This window comes from Opisthorchis viverrini (genome assembly GCF_000715545.1).
Source record: "Opisthorchis viverrini unplaced genomic scaffold opera_v5_221, whole genome shotgun sequence".
Taxonomy (NCBI): domain Eukaryota; kingdom Metazoa; phylum Platyhelminthes; class Trematoda; order Opisthorchiida; family Opisthorchiidae; genus Opisthorchis; species Opisthorchis viverrini.
This window is the reverse complement of record NW_008751873.1, coordinates 765776-784488: the sequence shown is the minus strand read 5'-3', so window position 1 is coordinate 784488 and position 18713 is coordinate 765776. Positions and strand designations below refer to the sequence as shown.

Sequence of the window (18713 nt, the reverse complement as noted above, 5' to 3'; positions counted from 1 at the left end):
TATATATATATATATATCGATATATGCGAATGGATGGGTGGATAGATAGAGAAATATTTGTGGTCTTTTGGCGGAAAATTTAGACGGACTTTTTGAGATATACTGAGCATCTATCTATTGACTTTTATTGCCTCAAAAGAGATTTCGTTGACTTGCCTTATTAAGGTAATCATTGTCCTGGGATTTCTGGATTTATGTTCGCTTCTGTCCACGATGTGTTGAGTGAGAACTCTAATTTTACTGGGTTGTACCAGAATTCAAAGTTTACGTTTTAATTCCTTGTGTCATTTAAGTTTCCTTAACTCGAGTTGATCCATCTTAGTTCCATATTGGAAACAGTTTGACTTCCAATATTGATTGAAGACTAGGTCTATTGTGTAATTCTTGGGGGTGGATTGTTGTCAAACTGGAAAGCAGCTTCCCGGAAGTTAATCGACGGCGAACAACTTTGCTAAATGACGTTCCCAGGCAACTGAGGAAACTGTGCCCGTGAGAGGCTAATCTTCAGATCCCAAGAATGAAAACCAGATGCTAAGGTTTAAAACACAAACAGATATGAGTACTAAAGAAACATTTTTGAATAGCAGAAGTAGAGGAAGAGGCACTCTCATATCAAACAAATTTGCGCACGTTCATGTCTCATTCGTTCAACGTCTAGTTACGTGCGCTGAAATATAACGTCCACGGTCACGAAAACTGCTGAAGCGGCCAAAATTATGTTCCTTTAATTCAGTACAGCCGCATCAAAATAAGACAAGTCGTATAACTTTTGCAAACAGAAAATTGTTCTGCCTCGAAAAATATCTGAATATTTTCTTTCGGATCAGTGCACATCACGGTTTTGACTGTCCATTAGGTCAAGCAAATACGATTTAAGCATGGTACGTGACTCATTAGACAAACTCTAGCCCAGAATCTCGGTTACTATTCTCTGAAGTGCAGAACACTGTTCCACATTGCAAATTTATTAGACAAGACCTTTGGGTGTTATAGTTGAATTCGTGCAGTTGACAATCGGGAAGCATACAGTACAGTGGTTTGTGCATAAGGCTTCATTATGAGCGAAATCCAAAATTGTATTGAATAATCCAGATGAAAGAACCGATGGAATACTTGATGGTAATTGTCAAAACATGGGTGTTTATTGTGCATGATTCTCGTTTTTCGTCTAGTTATCTACCTTGGTGTTTTGCCGACCCTGGCGAGCAGATAAAAAAACATCTGAGCAACCACCAGTCATTTTGAACTCAGAATTACTCTTGTTGTCAGAACCTGCAGGTTCCGCAAACCAGAGTTGCTGAACTGGTACATACAAATTAGAATGCACAACGTTATCAGGTCCAAATATGATGGTCCTCTTTGACTGAGTGCCGCGACATCTCCCGAGTTTGGTCAAAAAGTGTGGTGCTGCCTTGTTCTATGTCGGCATTAATGCTCCTTTCGTGCACTGCCACTATTGTCACTGTGTTGTTTCGCTTGAGTGTGAGTTTTATTCTGAACCGGTGTCCCACCTGATGGCTATGACTCTTTTTGGCGTGTGCCCAAAATAAAATTCAGAAGATCCCCGTATTTTCTGGGTCTTTTGCTAATAATTCCAATTTGTCGGTAGCACAACCTAGTGAAGAAATCTAACACGTTGTGTTTACCAGCCATTTTAATAGGTTCTTAATCCAGTACACTGGGATGAATTGCAGTTTTTAACCTGAATGTGGAGGAATTCTGCAAATGCTAAGTTTAGAGACCTGTCTAACTCTATAGCCGAGTTCACGCCTTTTCCTCCAAATGACAACAAAATTTGTGAGAATACATTTCATGAATCTGCTGAACTGTTACCTGTGGTAAATATATCCAGTGATTACCAGATTCTTATACGTAGCGCCAACATAAAGTCAATTTTGAACGCCTTCCATACCTCGTACCTCTAATTTTGTCACGGAGAAATCAAATACAACTGCGCTTCGTTCATTGCTTGTTGGTCTGGTGGTGAGTCGCGTTTAAGAGCTTGAGGGTGACAGTATCGGTGCGAAACAGTGGGAAACAATTAAGAACTTCTGTCAGCAGTAAGAAATGGGAATCGTTCGACAGTTTTCACAATTGTTTCGCAAACATCGTGAAAAACCCGTTTATTCCTAGTTAATACCTTTACCACGTCTTGCACTTTCCAGTCTCAATGTGCGCACTATGTTGTTGAGGTATTTTGTCGCTGCATTCTGAACGCAGTCTAAAGTAGACCACTGACCCTGAATGAATACCTAGACATTCAAAGCTCGCCGCTTCTCATCTCGCAAAGAGTCAGATCGACTTCACTGAAATTTGTGTAAGATATGCATGCAAAACATACAGGTTTGAAAATACGCCAGCCGACCAATGAGCCCTTGAAATATTGTGCAAATGTCAGCGTTCATTCATGGGATGTATCTTTATACAGTGTTGTTTTCTAGAGCGAATCAAGCAATAACCTTGGCATTTAGAGAATACTGTCATGCAAAAAATACCCATATATTGTTTTTGCACCATCGTAAATAGACTAAGCACCCCGCTAAATTTCTCACTGTTGTCGTCTATGTATGACATCCAGTGACGCGGCAATGCTGTATAATCCTGTAGGTAAATCTCACTCATCAGAATGACGGCCTCTGTTGTTTTTTTACCCTGGCGTAAACAGAATTAAGTACTGACCAAAAAGAGAAGTCTTTGGTTTTCGAAATTCTTTTTTTTCCGTTGGGCTGTTCCCCGTTTACTGCGGTTCTCATGTTTATAGATCTTAGTGAGGGAGCACCTTTTTATTGAAATTCACCATATGAATTTTGACAGGTCGGAAATTCTAAGGACGTTTTGCCAAATTCGACGACTTATACCCAGTGAAACAGGCTTATAGCTAGAAATTTCAATCGAATAAGAGCCCCTGCTTTGAACCAAAAAATCACTTTTCAGTTGAAGTGCTCTTTTTGAGTTGTTAAAAGTGCTGAACGAACCAACAGTTGAATAAAAGAAAAAAGCTTTTACACATTGTTCTAGGTAGCATATTCTTAGGTATTTGGACGAAGCGTACTTTTTGATCAGTACTGTGCGTGGTATTAGAAGAAACTTGATACAAAAAGAACCCATATTCTTGGCGGTGTGTAGCGATTCAAGGATATGACTCTCTTGGGTGTGCATTGAATTGGGCCCTGAACAAGGCTGATTCGCACTCAGAGCTGTCATTATACCGTTACACAGTTTGGCTACGAACAGCTGGCAAATGTTAAACACTCTGTTAGCAAAATACACTATAAAGAAAAAAAATTGTTTGTAACTAAGTGTATTTTGCTAATTTCTTGCAATTTGTTTTAAAGTAGAACATAAGGTAGACGAAAACCTGGGGACTGTGCCTGTCCGATGAGCCTCAGTTAGGGCGAAACCGGTCTTGGTGTTGGAAGTGCACAAGTAATTCATTTAGTCGTAAACATCTTACCGCCAATTTGTAAGCAATCGTATGCTTCCTATTAGGATTCAAATGTGCCGTATTCATTTCTTAAGTAAACATTATACACTGATAAACCTGATAAACACTGGTAAACACTGACAAACCACCATTGAAATCGTAAATGGAGTAATTCTTCAGCTAGGTGCCTTTGAAATTACCTAGCAAAATGGCGGAGGAATCATATCAGGAAATTCGTGTGCACTTGGAATTTCATTTTCCAACACAACAAAAAAATACAATTTACAAATTCCAATGAGCATTCACGTGCTGATTAGATAAAACCAAATGCGATTTTTTCAAGATTTGACAAATTATTTGTAGTCTTCGAATTCACGTTATGCAAATCGCTTCATGTACTCTTTTGCTTGTTGTTCCACTTACTTCAATTTACTGGTTTTTTCTGACTTCATTTGTGGCTACACGTTAATATTACAGTACCCTTGAACAAAGGAATGGCATTTTTCATAGAGGAAACTACTCACAAGATTGCTGAAAAATCTTTGACAGCCCGCGACCGGTTTTGCCCTTCTTGGGGCTCATCAGGTAGGCGCAGATCCCGAGTATCCGTCAACTTTATGTTCTACTTGAACCATAATAGGACTGTTTTCAAGAAATACACTTATTTGCAAATCAATTTAGTTTTCACGAGACACTCAACTGAATCTCTCGTTTGTGATATTATACAACTGATTGTGCTGCACACAGGCCGCCTCATGATTTAGTTGGCACGATATTCGAGATATCGCAGTTTATTTTCATAGAGTAAACTACTCAAAAGGTTGCGAAAAACTCCTGTCGAAAAAGAACGGCTATTTTTCATAGAAATTCTTGGATTTACGCATCGTGGCACCCATCCAGGATTTGCCAGAAAAAGCAAGACATACTAAAATATGGTACAACTTTGTCAGCAAAAAACCCAAATATTGAAAGCAGGAATTAAACGTATATTCATGCAATAAAATTGTTACTGATAAGACGTTCGACCATGAAACCCTGTATAGGGTAAGAGTTTTACGTATCCTTTATTTTCATAATACCGTGTGCTGCCTTTGTTCTTTGCTCGCTTCTCTATATGATGTTGCTAATATAAGCGGGTGAATATCATACGAATCAACGGTGATTTTCCCACCTGAACTACGTTTGCATAAACCAACCTTAGCATAAGAAAAAACCCATCACACTTCATACTGGGTTGTGTTTTACCTACTTAAGAAGGATTTCACTTTTGTGCTCTCGTACCTTCCTCAGACTGTCGATGATTAGACTAAACTCTAGTCCACGTATTCGCAAGCCTGATTTTCGTGCTAAATTTTGAGCTGTTTGCGCACTAACTTTTGTGCAGCCTGCTGTTCACGTCGTAAGATTTGATTACTCTCATGACTCCTACCACTCGTTACTTAGTTGGACTTTAATCCTTTAACAGTTAATTTGCTTTTTCCGACCAAAGTTTCTTGTTTTTTCTTATATACGTGTGACAAGAAATAATAAAAAATAGACGTTTACTCTAGTTGCATTGTTCTGAATCTAAAAGCTCCCAAGCGATTTCATAGCACAGTTCCTAAGGTATCTGCAGTCCTACCTTTTGTTTGTTAATTTTAGCTTGATGCCCACTTTTGCCCTACGTTTACCCCATCATCATGCGTGCCGCCATAAACTGATCTTATGTTTTACAGAAGTCAATTTGTGTCATGTCAGACAACTTGCAAAGAGAAAGCAGCCTTGAAGGTTCTTTCGACAGATTTAAGGGAAGTTCAAGAAATGTTTTTTTAAGGATAAAGGAACTCGCCAAAAAGAAATAAGTTCTACTATCGGAAACTCTGAAGCACCGTTTTCAATGGACCAAATGGTTATGCATGCATTTTACCTGATGGAATCTTGAATAAAATTCAACAAATGTGCTTTCTGAACAACTGCTAATGGTTTATTAGTCAGCCACCGTTTGAATACTTATGCCCTAAAAGTTTGATTCAAAAGCTTACTGTTTAGTGTTTTTCTTCAACACATGTTGCCAATAGTAAATTTTTATACCTAATAATAAATTTCACTCGAAAGAGGACATATGACAGCATGTCAGCAGCTTAAAAATGAAACTGATGCTGCTTTATTTGTACAATGTCCTATATTTCAGCATTACTCAGTGCTATGTACCATGAAAGAAGCTGTTAAACGCTGGTGACAAATTATTGCCAATGTAACACTTGACATAAATTGGAATACCAGACGAAACACTGTTAATCGAGATTATCAAAACGAAGTTTGATACGGGATGTAAGAGACCCCCTCAAAAGTGAGTTTTGTGGATGGTGAATACAGAGTCACCGGCAGGTTCCTCTCTTTGACCAATTTTTCGGAACCAACTATTTCTATGAGTATCTGATTGTTGGTTGCGGGGAACAATGTCCGTTTTGATTTTTTAGACATGTTTGGCATTGGTGAGCCCACTTTCTTGTCATCGTGCGTTTTAGATCATTTTAAGCAGGTACACCATTGTGGATAATCTTCTCCGGAGGTTGAATCAGGCAGCACACTGTTGTTTGTTGATTTGTAATTGAGTCAAACTTGTAGGGATTAGATCAAACAAACATTTGACCAACGAAGCCGGACAAACACAGTTGTCCTCTTTTGAATCATCGAACGTTCCTTCGCCTCTGATAAATATGTGGGATTTCCTCAGTTGAGCCCATATAAAATAACCTAGGCTTAATCAATCTGGCAGGATCCCAGCCCTCGTGCAGATAGTACGGCAAATGTGCACACGAAGAATGCTACAGCTGAGTGATTATCGTACAATTATTATAATCTTGGTAAGACATAGACCATGAATTCCGCAAAGTTATGGGGAAAATGTTTTCTATTGATGGGAGTCCAGGTAACAAAACAGTTATTTTTTTCATCCGGTTTTCCGTCAGAATGAAAATCGAAGATTTTTTGATGAAGACAATGAGAAATGAAAACTTCGACGTGTTACAACGAAAAGAAAAATTACATGAACGATCTGTGTGTGCTTCAGAACAGTCAAACCTCCCATGAGGAAGGTATTTCCAGTGGTTCCTATTACCTGACTATTAAAAGGCCATTCGGTTTTCAATTTTATTTTCAAAAATTCGGTCACCGGCTACCATGACAGCAACGAATTTCCGTCTGTTGCGTCTCCACAGTGAAATGTTTGCAGATGATAACCGCTTAGGTAGAAAACAAAGTTAACAGCCCAGAACGTTTACTCGGCATCCTTGATCACCAATGCTGTCTACCCTGAGTCCACAAAGAGAAGGCTTAAATTTGAAAAGACTGCGATTGGCGTGGGCTTTCTGTGTTTTCCTGGGGTTTTGGAGAAAAGTATGCTGTCACTCACCACCAGGGTTGTCCCGTAAGCCTTTTATTTGTTTTATGTTAAGCGTCGTTTAGGTGAATTTAGTGAGTCAAGCATACTTATACATGATGCTACTCACTATTTCTGCTCTGAATATATGACCAGCGGAGGACATTTGGGCTTCCTTACTTCGAAGTTTACTTGAATAAACACTTGTACTGGTACTAGTGATATGAGCTTAGCTTAAGCTTGCCCAACAATACTGAACTGCGTGTGTCTTCAACTCCTGTTAAGGAGTAATGCTCAGACTCCTTCATTTTAACATTAAGCACTATATCTTCCTTTAAAAGCGAATCATTCCTCAAGTATCTGTGACATTTTTGGGCCTTCCACTTTGCTACTTGTGGGGCGCAGTTCTTCACTACCGTGCACATCATCCACCTACTTAGTTGTGGTCAACTATTCCGCGACAATCAGCTATAAGGCAGTTATTGATATGTGCTTTAAGGGAGCAAAACACCTGCACTTTAAAGTACATAACATAGCTGAATGACGCTCATTTTCAGTTCAACACGTAACAGGTAGTCTCAGTAACATTTTGGCTTTGGATTCATCCGGTCAATATAAGGAGGTTCCAAGCACAGCTTAATCTATTAATAAGTTGGCTTGCGTCTCAGATGCTCTAGTCTAGAGGGCCGTTTGCTCCTAAAAGCATGTTTTCTACTGTGTTATGATATGAAAACATCATGATTGGCTGTTTTAATGACAGGTTGGTGGATATTTGATTTTTTTCCCCTTGGAACTAACACGTTTTTTCTAAAATAGACATGGTTAAGTTTTCAGTGGCTTATTAGTTGCCACGAAATTCTGTTATATTAGTGGACAATGCCTTGATCGTAACAGCAAAGTAACACCCTAAGCTGGCTACGTTAGAGCTGACCTGTCGCTCTTAATTTCAGTGGCATTTTTAATATTTAAGTCGATTGAAACTGATCGATTCCATCGGGTGATTATCTTGATCGCCTTTTAGGACTTAACGCCTTAGTATCGCGCACAACATAACACACTTTGTTTTACGCGGAAATGCGACGCTGATTTTGAGGGTGACAGCAAAACTCGAATATCATGCTAGTTTGGTGGTATTCTGGCCGGTACATTGACCATGAAGATTGTCTGAATAACTTGAACGGATTGGGCTCCATTCCGTTCCACGGTTGATAAACTTCAGTTTTTTAAGATATGAATCCGGTGCACAAACAATTCCATAGTTCTGGATATCAAATTCGCCTGAAGTTTTTTTTACCTTTCCATGAATATCATGACGTGGTACATATCTTGTCTAATTTCATTATGGGGGTTATGTTTGATTGACAACATTATATGGTATCCATTAGGCCCGGAATCTGTTGGAAAATACCACGCCTCATGAAGCATTGGGTCGCATTATCTATCAGTTGGCCGACATCTGATTTTTGATTGACTGGCCCAATGATTGGTAGGTGATCGACGTGGCAGCTCGTGACATATCGCAACTAAATGGAGTGACGTCTGTCAGATGGCAAAGTGTGTAGACAATCCGTTCGAGGTTCCCCTAATATCAGCTGCAAAGGAAGCTGTGTTACGCTAAAATTCCAATACGTTTCAATGCGTAATGTACGCCAACTAACTACCCACTTTAGCATTAAGCCAACTAGCTTTCTTACGCGTCTTGGCAAGACTGGAGTAAAGTTACAAGAACGTTAATGTTGTGCTATGTTTCACGTATATGGTTGTAGCTGCCAAAATCACTCCTCTGACGAGCTACTGAAAATATTCTCATTTTTGTCTGAGCGGTACAAAACTTTTGAATGTGCGTTCACTCGCACACAAATACGGTTGAACTGGCTGCATTTTGCTTACTTACTTACTTAGTTAAGTTGTTAGTTTACTGTTTACTTGAAGATATTCGCTCTTGTAGTACAGTGCTTGGTGTCACAATATACCTAAAAACGATTTCAGTGTAATATGTAAGACAGAGACTGTATGTTTGTTGTCCGTACTGCTGTCGAAATCCAAATGTCTACATGGTTAAATCTTGTCATCCTGAGAGAAGCCCGTTTTTGTTTGCCTAGTTAGAGCTAGTATGCCAAAAATGAATCGCATCACCAGGTCCCAGTTCTTATTTTTAGTTTGGGACAACTGATACATATTATCTTTTGTTGATCAAAATTGATTGATGCAAGGCGGTGGTTATTCTGCGCTTAATGCTATAAAGCTTCAGCTGTGACTGCTGTGGTTACATCTGTCAGGAACAACTTACTTCCGTTTCGTAGGAATTAGAGTTTTTTGTCCCGCCTGACAGGAAGACTGAGTTGAACATTCTCCTCTGGTACATTTCGTTTCATAGATATTATCGGTGATGGATGTCACCTCTATAAACCCGATAATTGAGCATCGTTATTTCTTTATTAGAGGAATATCGGATAACGTAACCGGAGGATAATCTGGGTTTGGTGAAATGGTCGGAAAAAACCTATGAATGCCATTTGATAACTATTTTATAACCTTGTAACATGTTCCGTTGTCGGTGCTTCGTTTGTGATGGATATCACTCTTTCAATAACTAGCGTTTGAACAAGGATGATAGTATGTTAACTTTGCTTTTAGAAACAAAACTCTTTCCAAGTATGAATACCTTTGAGAGACATGATGGTCTATCTCCCCCCTTTAGCAACCACCCTGAGTGCTGTCACGTTTGTATAGCTGCATTTGGCAGAATTCGGCCAAGCAATCGGGAAAGATTACGGAAAGCTGGACACATTGTTAATAAGGGCCTTCAGAGAACTGACGTTGACAGCATAAACTAGGATGGTTTACAAGCAGTTGCAGGAAAGCACGAACGTATGCTGTAACTCACTTCATCACCGCAAGAACCATAAATGTCCAGCATCGACTGCAGTGGGAATTTTCGGTTTCTTGACAGAAGAGGCCTTACTCAAAGGGTGAGCAGGGGGAGCTGATATCACATTCATTCCACCAGCTGTTATCTATCTCTCGCCTAATCTGAGCGTCAAAGTGAGTCGTGAAAGATAGATATGGGGGGAGATAACTCAGGTGGTAATGGCACAGCGATATGTGAGGTTATATAACATGCTGTCACCAACACGTGACTAGTGGCTGAGGTGCCATCGCGACCTGGATGCATTCAACGACTGAACGCGTACATCTCAAAGACTCTAACATCTGACAAGCATCTGATGACAACATCTGAACCTTCTAGTCTTGTGCGCGACAGCACCCGGAATCAAACATTGTGTCATCTGAGTATTAGAGTGGTGCTAGAGAGGCCTTCCTAGCGTGGAAGATTGTTCAGGTTAATCAAACACCAGCAGCTTAACCAGTGCAAATTGGAAATGGACCGTTGGACTGTCATTCAGAAGCTCTATAGTGGGATCTCATCGTAATTACTGAAAAAAACACCACCATAGAGTCGTCCGGGTGCGATCATTATCCTTAGATTCAAAAGATAAAAATGTTTTAAGACCGTCGGGTGCAACCAACTGAGGTGTTTTTGGTTCTTGAGAATAAGGAAGCTTCTACCAAGTGGGTATACACGCCCAAGATAAGTATTTTTTTAACTCAGGGGCTAGCCGACTGAGCCGCGCAAGTAGGTTGGAGAATTAATTGTTTGTGGTAAAATGTGAAGTAACCAAATGTCATGCAAGTTGACAATAACAAGAGGAAAGCATGGGAAACATTTAGCAGTAATCCTTTTAGATTCAGATCAACAGCTGAGAGCATGGGGTGTTGTTCTGACCGATCTTTCATCACAGTTCTCAGTATTGCTGGACTATGAATCCAAGACCTTTAAGAACCATCCTTGCCAGCCACCGTGAATTCATGCAAATAAGGGCATTTTCCTAACACACTAAGTTCAAAAAGTGAAATTCGGAGTGTAATATGTTAATACAGCTGATAAATGCGGAGAAACAACAGCCTGAATACTTCATAGTCATATCACGATTCATAGTGAAGGGAAGTTGACATAAAATATGCAACTTCCAAAAACTCAGTCTTACTCACTCATCTGGTTTAATAGAACCAAAAGTGCTGTACCAACACCGATGGCTGAGAAAAGCTGTAGCCCTCCCTCATGATGTGACGTTAACAGCCTGGCTTTCGATTAGGATGACCTAAGTCCACAAAATGTGCCCATAAATTACAGCGCACAGTACTGCAGTGGTGTTTCAAGTAAATAAAAGCAATTCGGACAGAATGATATTATCTGACGTTTTGGTGGAAGTGGTCGAGTTTTTTAAGCAATATGAAAGGAAACGTTGTTGCAGAGCAGAAAATTTAATATACTTGGATGATTTAATATTGTCGCTTGCTAACAATTCACAGTTTGTGATTTAATTATGACCCGTGACATCAATGCCCATACTTGCTGGGCAAATTCACATAAGTTTCAGGAGCTACTGGGTTTGAAAGGCTCTACTTGTTTACCAAATTTGTTTTATTGTCAAAAGAAACAAGAAACGATGCATAATCTGGATGGGGTATATTACAGCCAGTGTTATTTTATCGTAGCATATCATCAGGTTGCGCATAGAAATAACGCTAACAATTAATTGAAAATTCGTCACTATTCTGGTTAACATGTTATGTTAAACTGCGGGAAATGCCACGAAATATCATGAACAGATTGGTATGGCTCTGATTTTTAAACTTAAATTAGATCAAATTTACTTTGCACAGTCAGGTACATCAAATGTTAGCAACCTTCGGGATCATTCATTCCTTCAAATCAATAACGCTTTTTGGTGCTGATTTTAACTGACCATCAATATTGAAAACGACACTGAAAGGCCGTCTTGCTATTTCAACCATCGACTATCGTAATATTTTGCAATACCGGATATATTGAGGCGCTCTTAACTTTAAATACTACTAAAATATCGGTGGGTAGCCTGCCTCCGGAAGGTTTTATCTTCAAATGACCAACTTAACGAATCTGTTTAGGCGTCAGTCACAGAACCTGTTTTCAATATACCTACAAAATGTAACCATATTGTTGTGTATCTATGGTGATTAATTCTGTTTTGTGATTTCATTATGGGTGTCAAAATTATTTTCAAGGGAAATTTGGCAACCTCCTGAGTTAGTTACAGGTTAGGAATGCCACAACAGGGCTAAATTTATTCGTTTGCGCTAAGTTGACATCCAAACAATTTTCAGAATTTCGGATCAGGTGTTTTTTGATAAGAGCTTGTTGTGGAAAATACTAATGGCTAATGCTAGCCTTACAATCACTGGAGAATTTGAATGAAAACAATTGTTATCATTTTTAACTTGGCTAATTGTTGCCATTTATTTTTCACTGATTTGATGAAAGTAGTAAGCAGACTACCCTTTAAAATGACTGCATTATTTTCAATTGGATTACAGGCGTATACTTGTTTTATCCTACAAATTTCTACATTTGTCTTGATACATTGAGTAAACCTTCCAAGAATAGGTGCGGTTATTCAACATGTCGGGTATCTCTCTACGTGGATTCTGAATATGAGTATTCTACTCACCTTCAACAACGAACCTGGTGATGTAGATGAGCAAGCATACTTAATATCCGAGTGTAAGACCCATGTGATTAACTACAGTTCAGGGAAAACCAACCAAGTTTCATGTGCTTAAATAAAAAACCTCCCAACTAGTAACGAATATTAAGCGGTTGCTACTTACTGCGTGGTGGCCCATCTCGCTCAAGTCTTCAACGCCCACGGGTTTCACTAATAAGCCTTGTTTATGATGGCGGTTGTCGCAGTGTTTTATTTAGAATTTACAAAAACGGTATGTTTAAAACAGAAGAGGCGCGAAATTGGATAAATTTCATGCAGCGTCTGGAAGTCGTAGCGGATAGATCTTTTATCTAATTCGGCGCCACTCATCTACATATAAGCCAGCATACCTGTCTGAGATTCACAATGATGTCTGGCCAACTCATTATTTGTACTCAAACAAGTGAGATCAAGGCAGCTGTTACAGTAATCCCGACCAAAATGTGAAGCAATTTAATTATTCGTTGACAAATAATCAGTAGCGATTTGTACAAAACACTGCAACCGTTCCTGTGAAGGCACGTTTTGACGGATGGAGCAGAAATTCACTGGATTACTAAAGTCCTAATACGGAAGTAAAATCCTTTCAGGAGCCGTCAACCAAAATAAGGGATGAGCACTTTTTACGTGATAATTATTAGCAGAAAATTTCAAGACTGATTTGGATACTGCGCTTGGTTGTAATAAGGATGACCAACCAGAATTATACCAACATAGATAATGAGTTTAATATCCAAATCCGAGGAATCGTTAGGCAGTTGTGACACAGGTACTCAAGTTCAGCGACGAAAAGATCCGACCGAGAGATCTATGATACCGGAGTAAAGCTGAGCTGTACTCAATTTTCAACCACCTGTACAAGATCGTCTTCCAGGGTGAAGTTGCTATATCAATTTATTATCGTGCCAATGGCTATTAATCCAGTTCAAATTGCTTGCTGACCAAAACACTATTACACGAATCCACCATCTGCATGCTGATGTTTGCGGAATACTGTACCCTGTCTGCCTAGGTCTAAAGACTTAATACGGTGGCTGACTACAGCGTTCAATTCAGTAGCGTTTTGCTTTGGTTTAAATGCAAAATTCCTCTCTTTTGTCATCAGGATCTGAGGAATTGGCATAAAACACCATATGTTATGCCAGATATCTGTAAGATAGCTTGTTAAATGAATTCCCGATATCTTGGTAACATATTATCGACCCCTGTGATGCCTGATACTGAATTAAACACGCGAACTGCAAAATCCATTAAGACGGTTGGTTGTTTCGAGAAGCGCGCCTGCAGCACTCGTCATATGGATGAAGGTATAAAGATTGCAGCATACCAGGCTGTTGATCTCACTATTTACACCTATGACACCTGGACGGTGTATAAACGGTTAAATTTAGCAAACACAGCTTCGATCATGTGTGCTTGCAGAACATTTGGACGCAAGTGCTCTGGCAGGATGAATGTTGTTCATTGTCATCGCACTCACCGGTTCATGTGATAGGAGTAACCATCTAAAACCTAGGTAAAGTCATCCTATTTCCAATGACTACTAGGCTGATATTTCCATCCCATGTGTGACAAGGACATTAACTCCAGCGTCCATAGAGAGCACAGCTAGACCATCGGTTGTCAACTTGACAGCCGTTACTGGGCGACTTCCGGTAAGGTTGTAGGTTGCTATACTGACTGAGGTGCTAAAAGTCTGAAAAAAGATAAATCGACGGTTTACACCGTCACATCGGTGCTAGACAGGTACCATTTGCTGGTGCTGTTTCATTGGCTTGCTCCACTTTTCTGTAAACCGTCAATTGGTCTTGATCCCTCCGTTTTTCATCGGCTTCATGAGCTTGCCCATGGCCCCGATTAAGCAGCCTGCAATACAACAGTGCCTCCAAAAACACAAGACCAAATTTGGCAGTAACAAAAGTTTGAGATCGAAGTTGTCGAATTAAACATTAGCTCTTTTTGAACAGTCTGCTGGGAGCATAAGTTTGTAACTTCTCTTGCACGTTGTGGCAAAACTCCTGCGTGGTTTTAGTCTTTTTAGGAAATTCGCGGATTCCCGAGGCTGGATAAACTATCATATTACAGATATTGGTCTTTATTGATTGTAGTGTCTGATATTAATTTGGGAGTAACAAATATTGATGATTTGGGCAACCTAGGTGGGTCTGGAAGATACGAGTTAGTGTTTTGGTTTTTTTTCTGAAAACAACAATTGTTTCCAATGACATTTTGGAGGTTTTGTGCGTCAGTGACTCAAAAGCCCACAGGAGGCCTCTCTTAAGTGCATAAAGACTAGAAAACCTGAGATAATTTTGTGTCACCTCGCATCTGTATTCTATATGCCGAATTCACTTGAAAGACCTAATACTGCCCCGAAATTCACTTCTTGGTTGAAAAAATCGGTTTTTAAGACCAAAGTCCGTTTTTATGTATTCAGAATTGAGGAACGCAAAGTACCTAGGTGAGTATTTGCTCAGTTTAAATTCTACAGACGTACATATCCCATGAAGGTCACTATCCTATGAATTCTTAACATAAATAAGTGAAAATGATAACGGGAAACCTACGTTCCGAAGATGAAAACGATATAAATAAGAATTTTACTGTGCAAATAAAATTATGTAATAGTGGCTGATACTTTTTTCTAAATAGCGTGTACACGCAAAAAGGCTGCTTATATCCCACACTCGAGTGTTTCTTTGAGTGTTACAAGGACGACAAAATCATAACAAAGAATTCACTGAAAACATTTACAGGGTTACGCTTGTTCTGGCTCGTTAAGCTGCAGTAATGGATAAATGGTACACAAACAAAATAACGGCTCATTGGTATTTCACCAATATGACACAGAAACAGCACCGTACTCACTCATTCATCTTTGGTTAAAATAACTCGTTATCTCTGGTCACGAGCATATCAGTTGCGCAGGCTTTTTGTTACATTGCAGGAACCGGAGTCGGTGGAAAATAATTTACTCTATACATTCCCCAAAAAACACACTAACATTAACATATTGCAATGCATCTGAATTGGCAAAAATAAATTTTATTGACTAATGGTGTAAAATGACATGAGATTTGATGATCGTTAAATGGATGTACTTAAAAATATCTTCTACGATGTATACTGCTGTTTCTCGTCACGAGTGAAGGTGTGATTCCATTCTCCCAACGAAGGGTGAGGTGACAATTCATGGTTTTTTGTCCGGTTACAGAAATTTCGAGGAACACTCGACTGTCGCTGGTTAGTAAGTGCCGACTACAACAAACTCGTCTAACTGAAAGATTGCACGTCAACAGTCGACGCAAAACATTTCAACACAATCGATAGCCTGGAATTGTCTTAGTGAAGTTTACCACCTCGTTTGTAAGGCAGCATTATAACGTAGAATGCTTCAAGTTCAACAGCCTTTTATATGCCATTCAGAGTAGAACAGTGAAAGTAGAACCGAAACTATCGCCTTGAACATTTTTGCAATGTTGCTTTGATAATCGCTGAAGTTGCTGCTATAAGGGCTACCCAAAGTTTATCCTCATAGTGTTATACCATAAACTGTGATGGATGAAGTGTTACGTAATCGCGAAGTACCTTAAAGGTTGGAACACTGTCAGAGTAGACTGAAAATTAGTCAATTCAAATCCTGAAGCAAGTTTCAAACGGTTAGCAAAGAATCTTTGAACACATGATATGAACGTTATTGGTGCATGTAAGACACGCAGGTGGGTGTGTTCTTTCAGAGCATCAACTTCTAGGTGAGCGTAGCTTGATCTCTCGACTCATCACTTGTCCTGGTGAGGAATGTAGATGGCGCGCAAGAAAGCGCCTCACAGAATTTCAAGACGAATCTGCAGATATTTGAAACACCGATTAGCAAGTTTGATGTCCATTAGTCATTTACAAGAGGTGGGTACGCGGCGGAATTGAAAATAAGGTATTTGGAACGTCTATGGATGAGGTTGAAAAGTGTCAGACTTATCTGCCATCACCGTACGTCAGTTTGGTGGTTCATAGACAAACGATTCATCCTGGCTTCAGAATGTTTCAATTCGTCAAATGTTCTACTTTCCCTAATCTGGTCACAACCATATACATATCCACAACATTCACCCTAGTGCATTGGTCTTTGAATTATTCTCTCGTTCACACCCGACGATCTGCTTATGGTAATATGCTAAACGAGTGAAGCACGTTTTTATGACTCCTTTGGAAAATCGTGTCAACCGAAAACGGATAATATCAACATTCATTTTGCTTGCTGAAACATCATAATGTTGTTGATTGTCGCCTTAAGACTGCGCTTCCAAACATCTCCTTGAATGCACAAAAAGGAGCTTTATTTCGAGTGGTCCTTGGATAGAGCAAGAAACGTGATGTAGTGCAAATTTTTGACGCGAGCAAAATCTGCCCAGAAGATATTTCAGTTAACCTGACAGTTGGCGAATTACCCATTCTTGTTCATCCTCAATCATCTGCCTTATCTAGGGGGATTGTTTCTGAAATATTTTTGTGGTCCAGCCGTTTTTGGATAACGTATAGGCTTTGGTGTCATATCCATAATTAGGTGAGTAAAGCTCATGTGGGTGCCTCCTCAAACTATAAGAAACCCACAACTTAGATCATTCCTTTTCATCCGAGTTCAGCATTGAGCCCTGTCCAAGCGTAAAAGAGATACTTGTTAGTTCCACATGGCGATTTCTTGCTTACCAAAACCACTTGGCAGGTGAAATTGTCTAAATGACACCATCTGATAATCTTAAATATGGTGCTCATAAATCCATCTTCATATTCCATTGTCTAGAAGGTCCACTATCGATCCAAAAGCTACAACAAGGAATTTTTAGTTAATTTGTTTTTACATAAGAGGTCAGTCCAGTTCGGTCTGAAACCAATACAGCAATAAACTAAGCGGTCAGGAATACTAAACAAATTTTGAATGACAGCCAACACTAATTGAAACGTTCACTGTAGAGTACATCGAATGTTCTTAGTAGCGTATGATAATTTACGTTCAGGACTTCTGTTCCTAATACAGTCCCAAAATCTCTGTAGGCTTCGGTCGTTACGGAACGTAAATGATCACTTGGTAAAATGCTGCTTTGAGGGCTAACAAGCCTGTGGATTTCAACTGAACCTTTTAATCATGTTCATTTTAGCTTCATCAGAATGTCCGTTGACATTGATGTGCTCCGTAATTGCAACAGGCGTATAATATCGTCTAATAAGTTTACAGAAATAACTGCTTTGTGTCTTCCTTTATGAGCTGCTTCTCACTACTGCGACCACCAGTTTGGTAGGCAGTTTACTGTTGACAGTTGCATCAAGAAACATGATGGAATCAAAGAGTTATTTGACCTGAGTGCAAAGTGAATCTTCTTAAGTTCCTTATGAAATGATTTAGGATGTAGATTTCTCTCTGTGTCTCATCCACATCCATTATGTATATATATGTCATAATCAATGAGATTTCTTAAAAATTTCAGTTGCATGAAACAAAACTTTGTGGGAGTGGAACACGAGTAGCTGCATTTTGAGTTAAACTAGGATAGCGGAAACGTGCCGGGGCTTGCAGTGCGCTGAATTTCGACTACAAATATTACAATCATGGCAACTTGGGAGTCCGTAAACCTCGTTTCATATGGCACTGGCAGATAGGCACAAAGAAAAATGTTTCGCCAGAATATAGGGTCGGTGATTAGAAGAACTAAATCCATCCTCCAAAACCATTAGTAATGAATTTGTGACAATTTGTGTGACAGTCTAATAAATAATAAGTGTGGTATTTACCATGCATGGTGTGTAAAATCCCACATTAATTTATAGCAAGGAAGTTATGGGACAGAAACCCTATTAAAAATGATTTTTGTGTATAGAAAATTACCCCAACAGTGAATACTTTGATTCCATACAAAAGATTCAAGTCAGTAGCCAGGTCTAACGGTCGAAGCAGTTTCACCATGCTCCAAGTGTCTCGGACTTCAAGCATTCTCAATGTGAAATGTACGCGCCATGTTAAATTGCTTTCATAGCACGGCTATACTGAAATAGAACAGTGCTTCAGAGCCGACGGTCATACCAAAATCATGTTTTTGTGTCGTGGGCCGGCAAATGACTTGAAGGACGATCGCAATTTTATATAACGAATTTTTCACATGAACCCAGTAAGTTGATTCATTCTAGTGCGAAATACGGTTGATGTGAAGTTTGTTTGTTTTCAGTACTTCAAATGGGTGAATAGCTCTTGAGTCATTGGTGATAAACAAAGCTGCTGAAAAGAACCCGTCATGATTTTCTGCAAAAATGTGGATCATTACATGAGCATCGTTATGCAGGGGCTATGTTT

General features: G+C 39.4%; 1 protein-coding gene across 1 annotated transcript in view; it reads right to left on the bottom strand.

Annotated features, from left to right (window-relative positions):
• T265_08409 (hypothetical protein) overlaps positions 1–18356 on the bottom strand; it is a gene marked incomplete at both ends in the record, with an annotated part of 59352 nt that extends 40996 nt beyond the window's left edge. The window contains one exon of the mRNA XM_009174205.1: positions 18252–18356. Coding sequence (XP_009172469.1) covers positions 18252–18356 — 105 coding nt within the window. The remainder of the gene's footprint in view (positions 1–18251) is intronic.
• Positions 18357–18713: the final 357 nt, after the last annotated feature.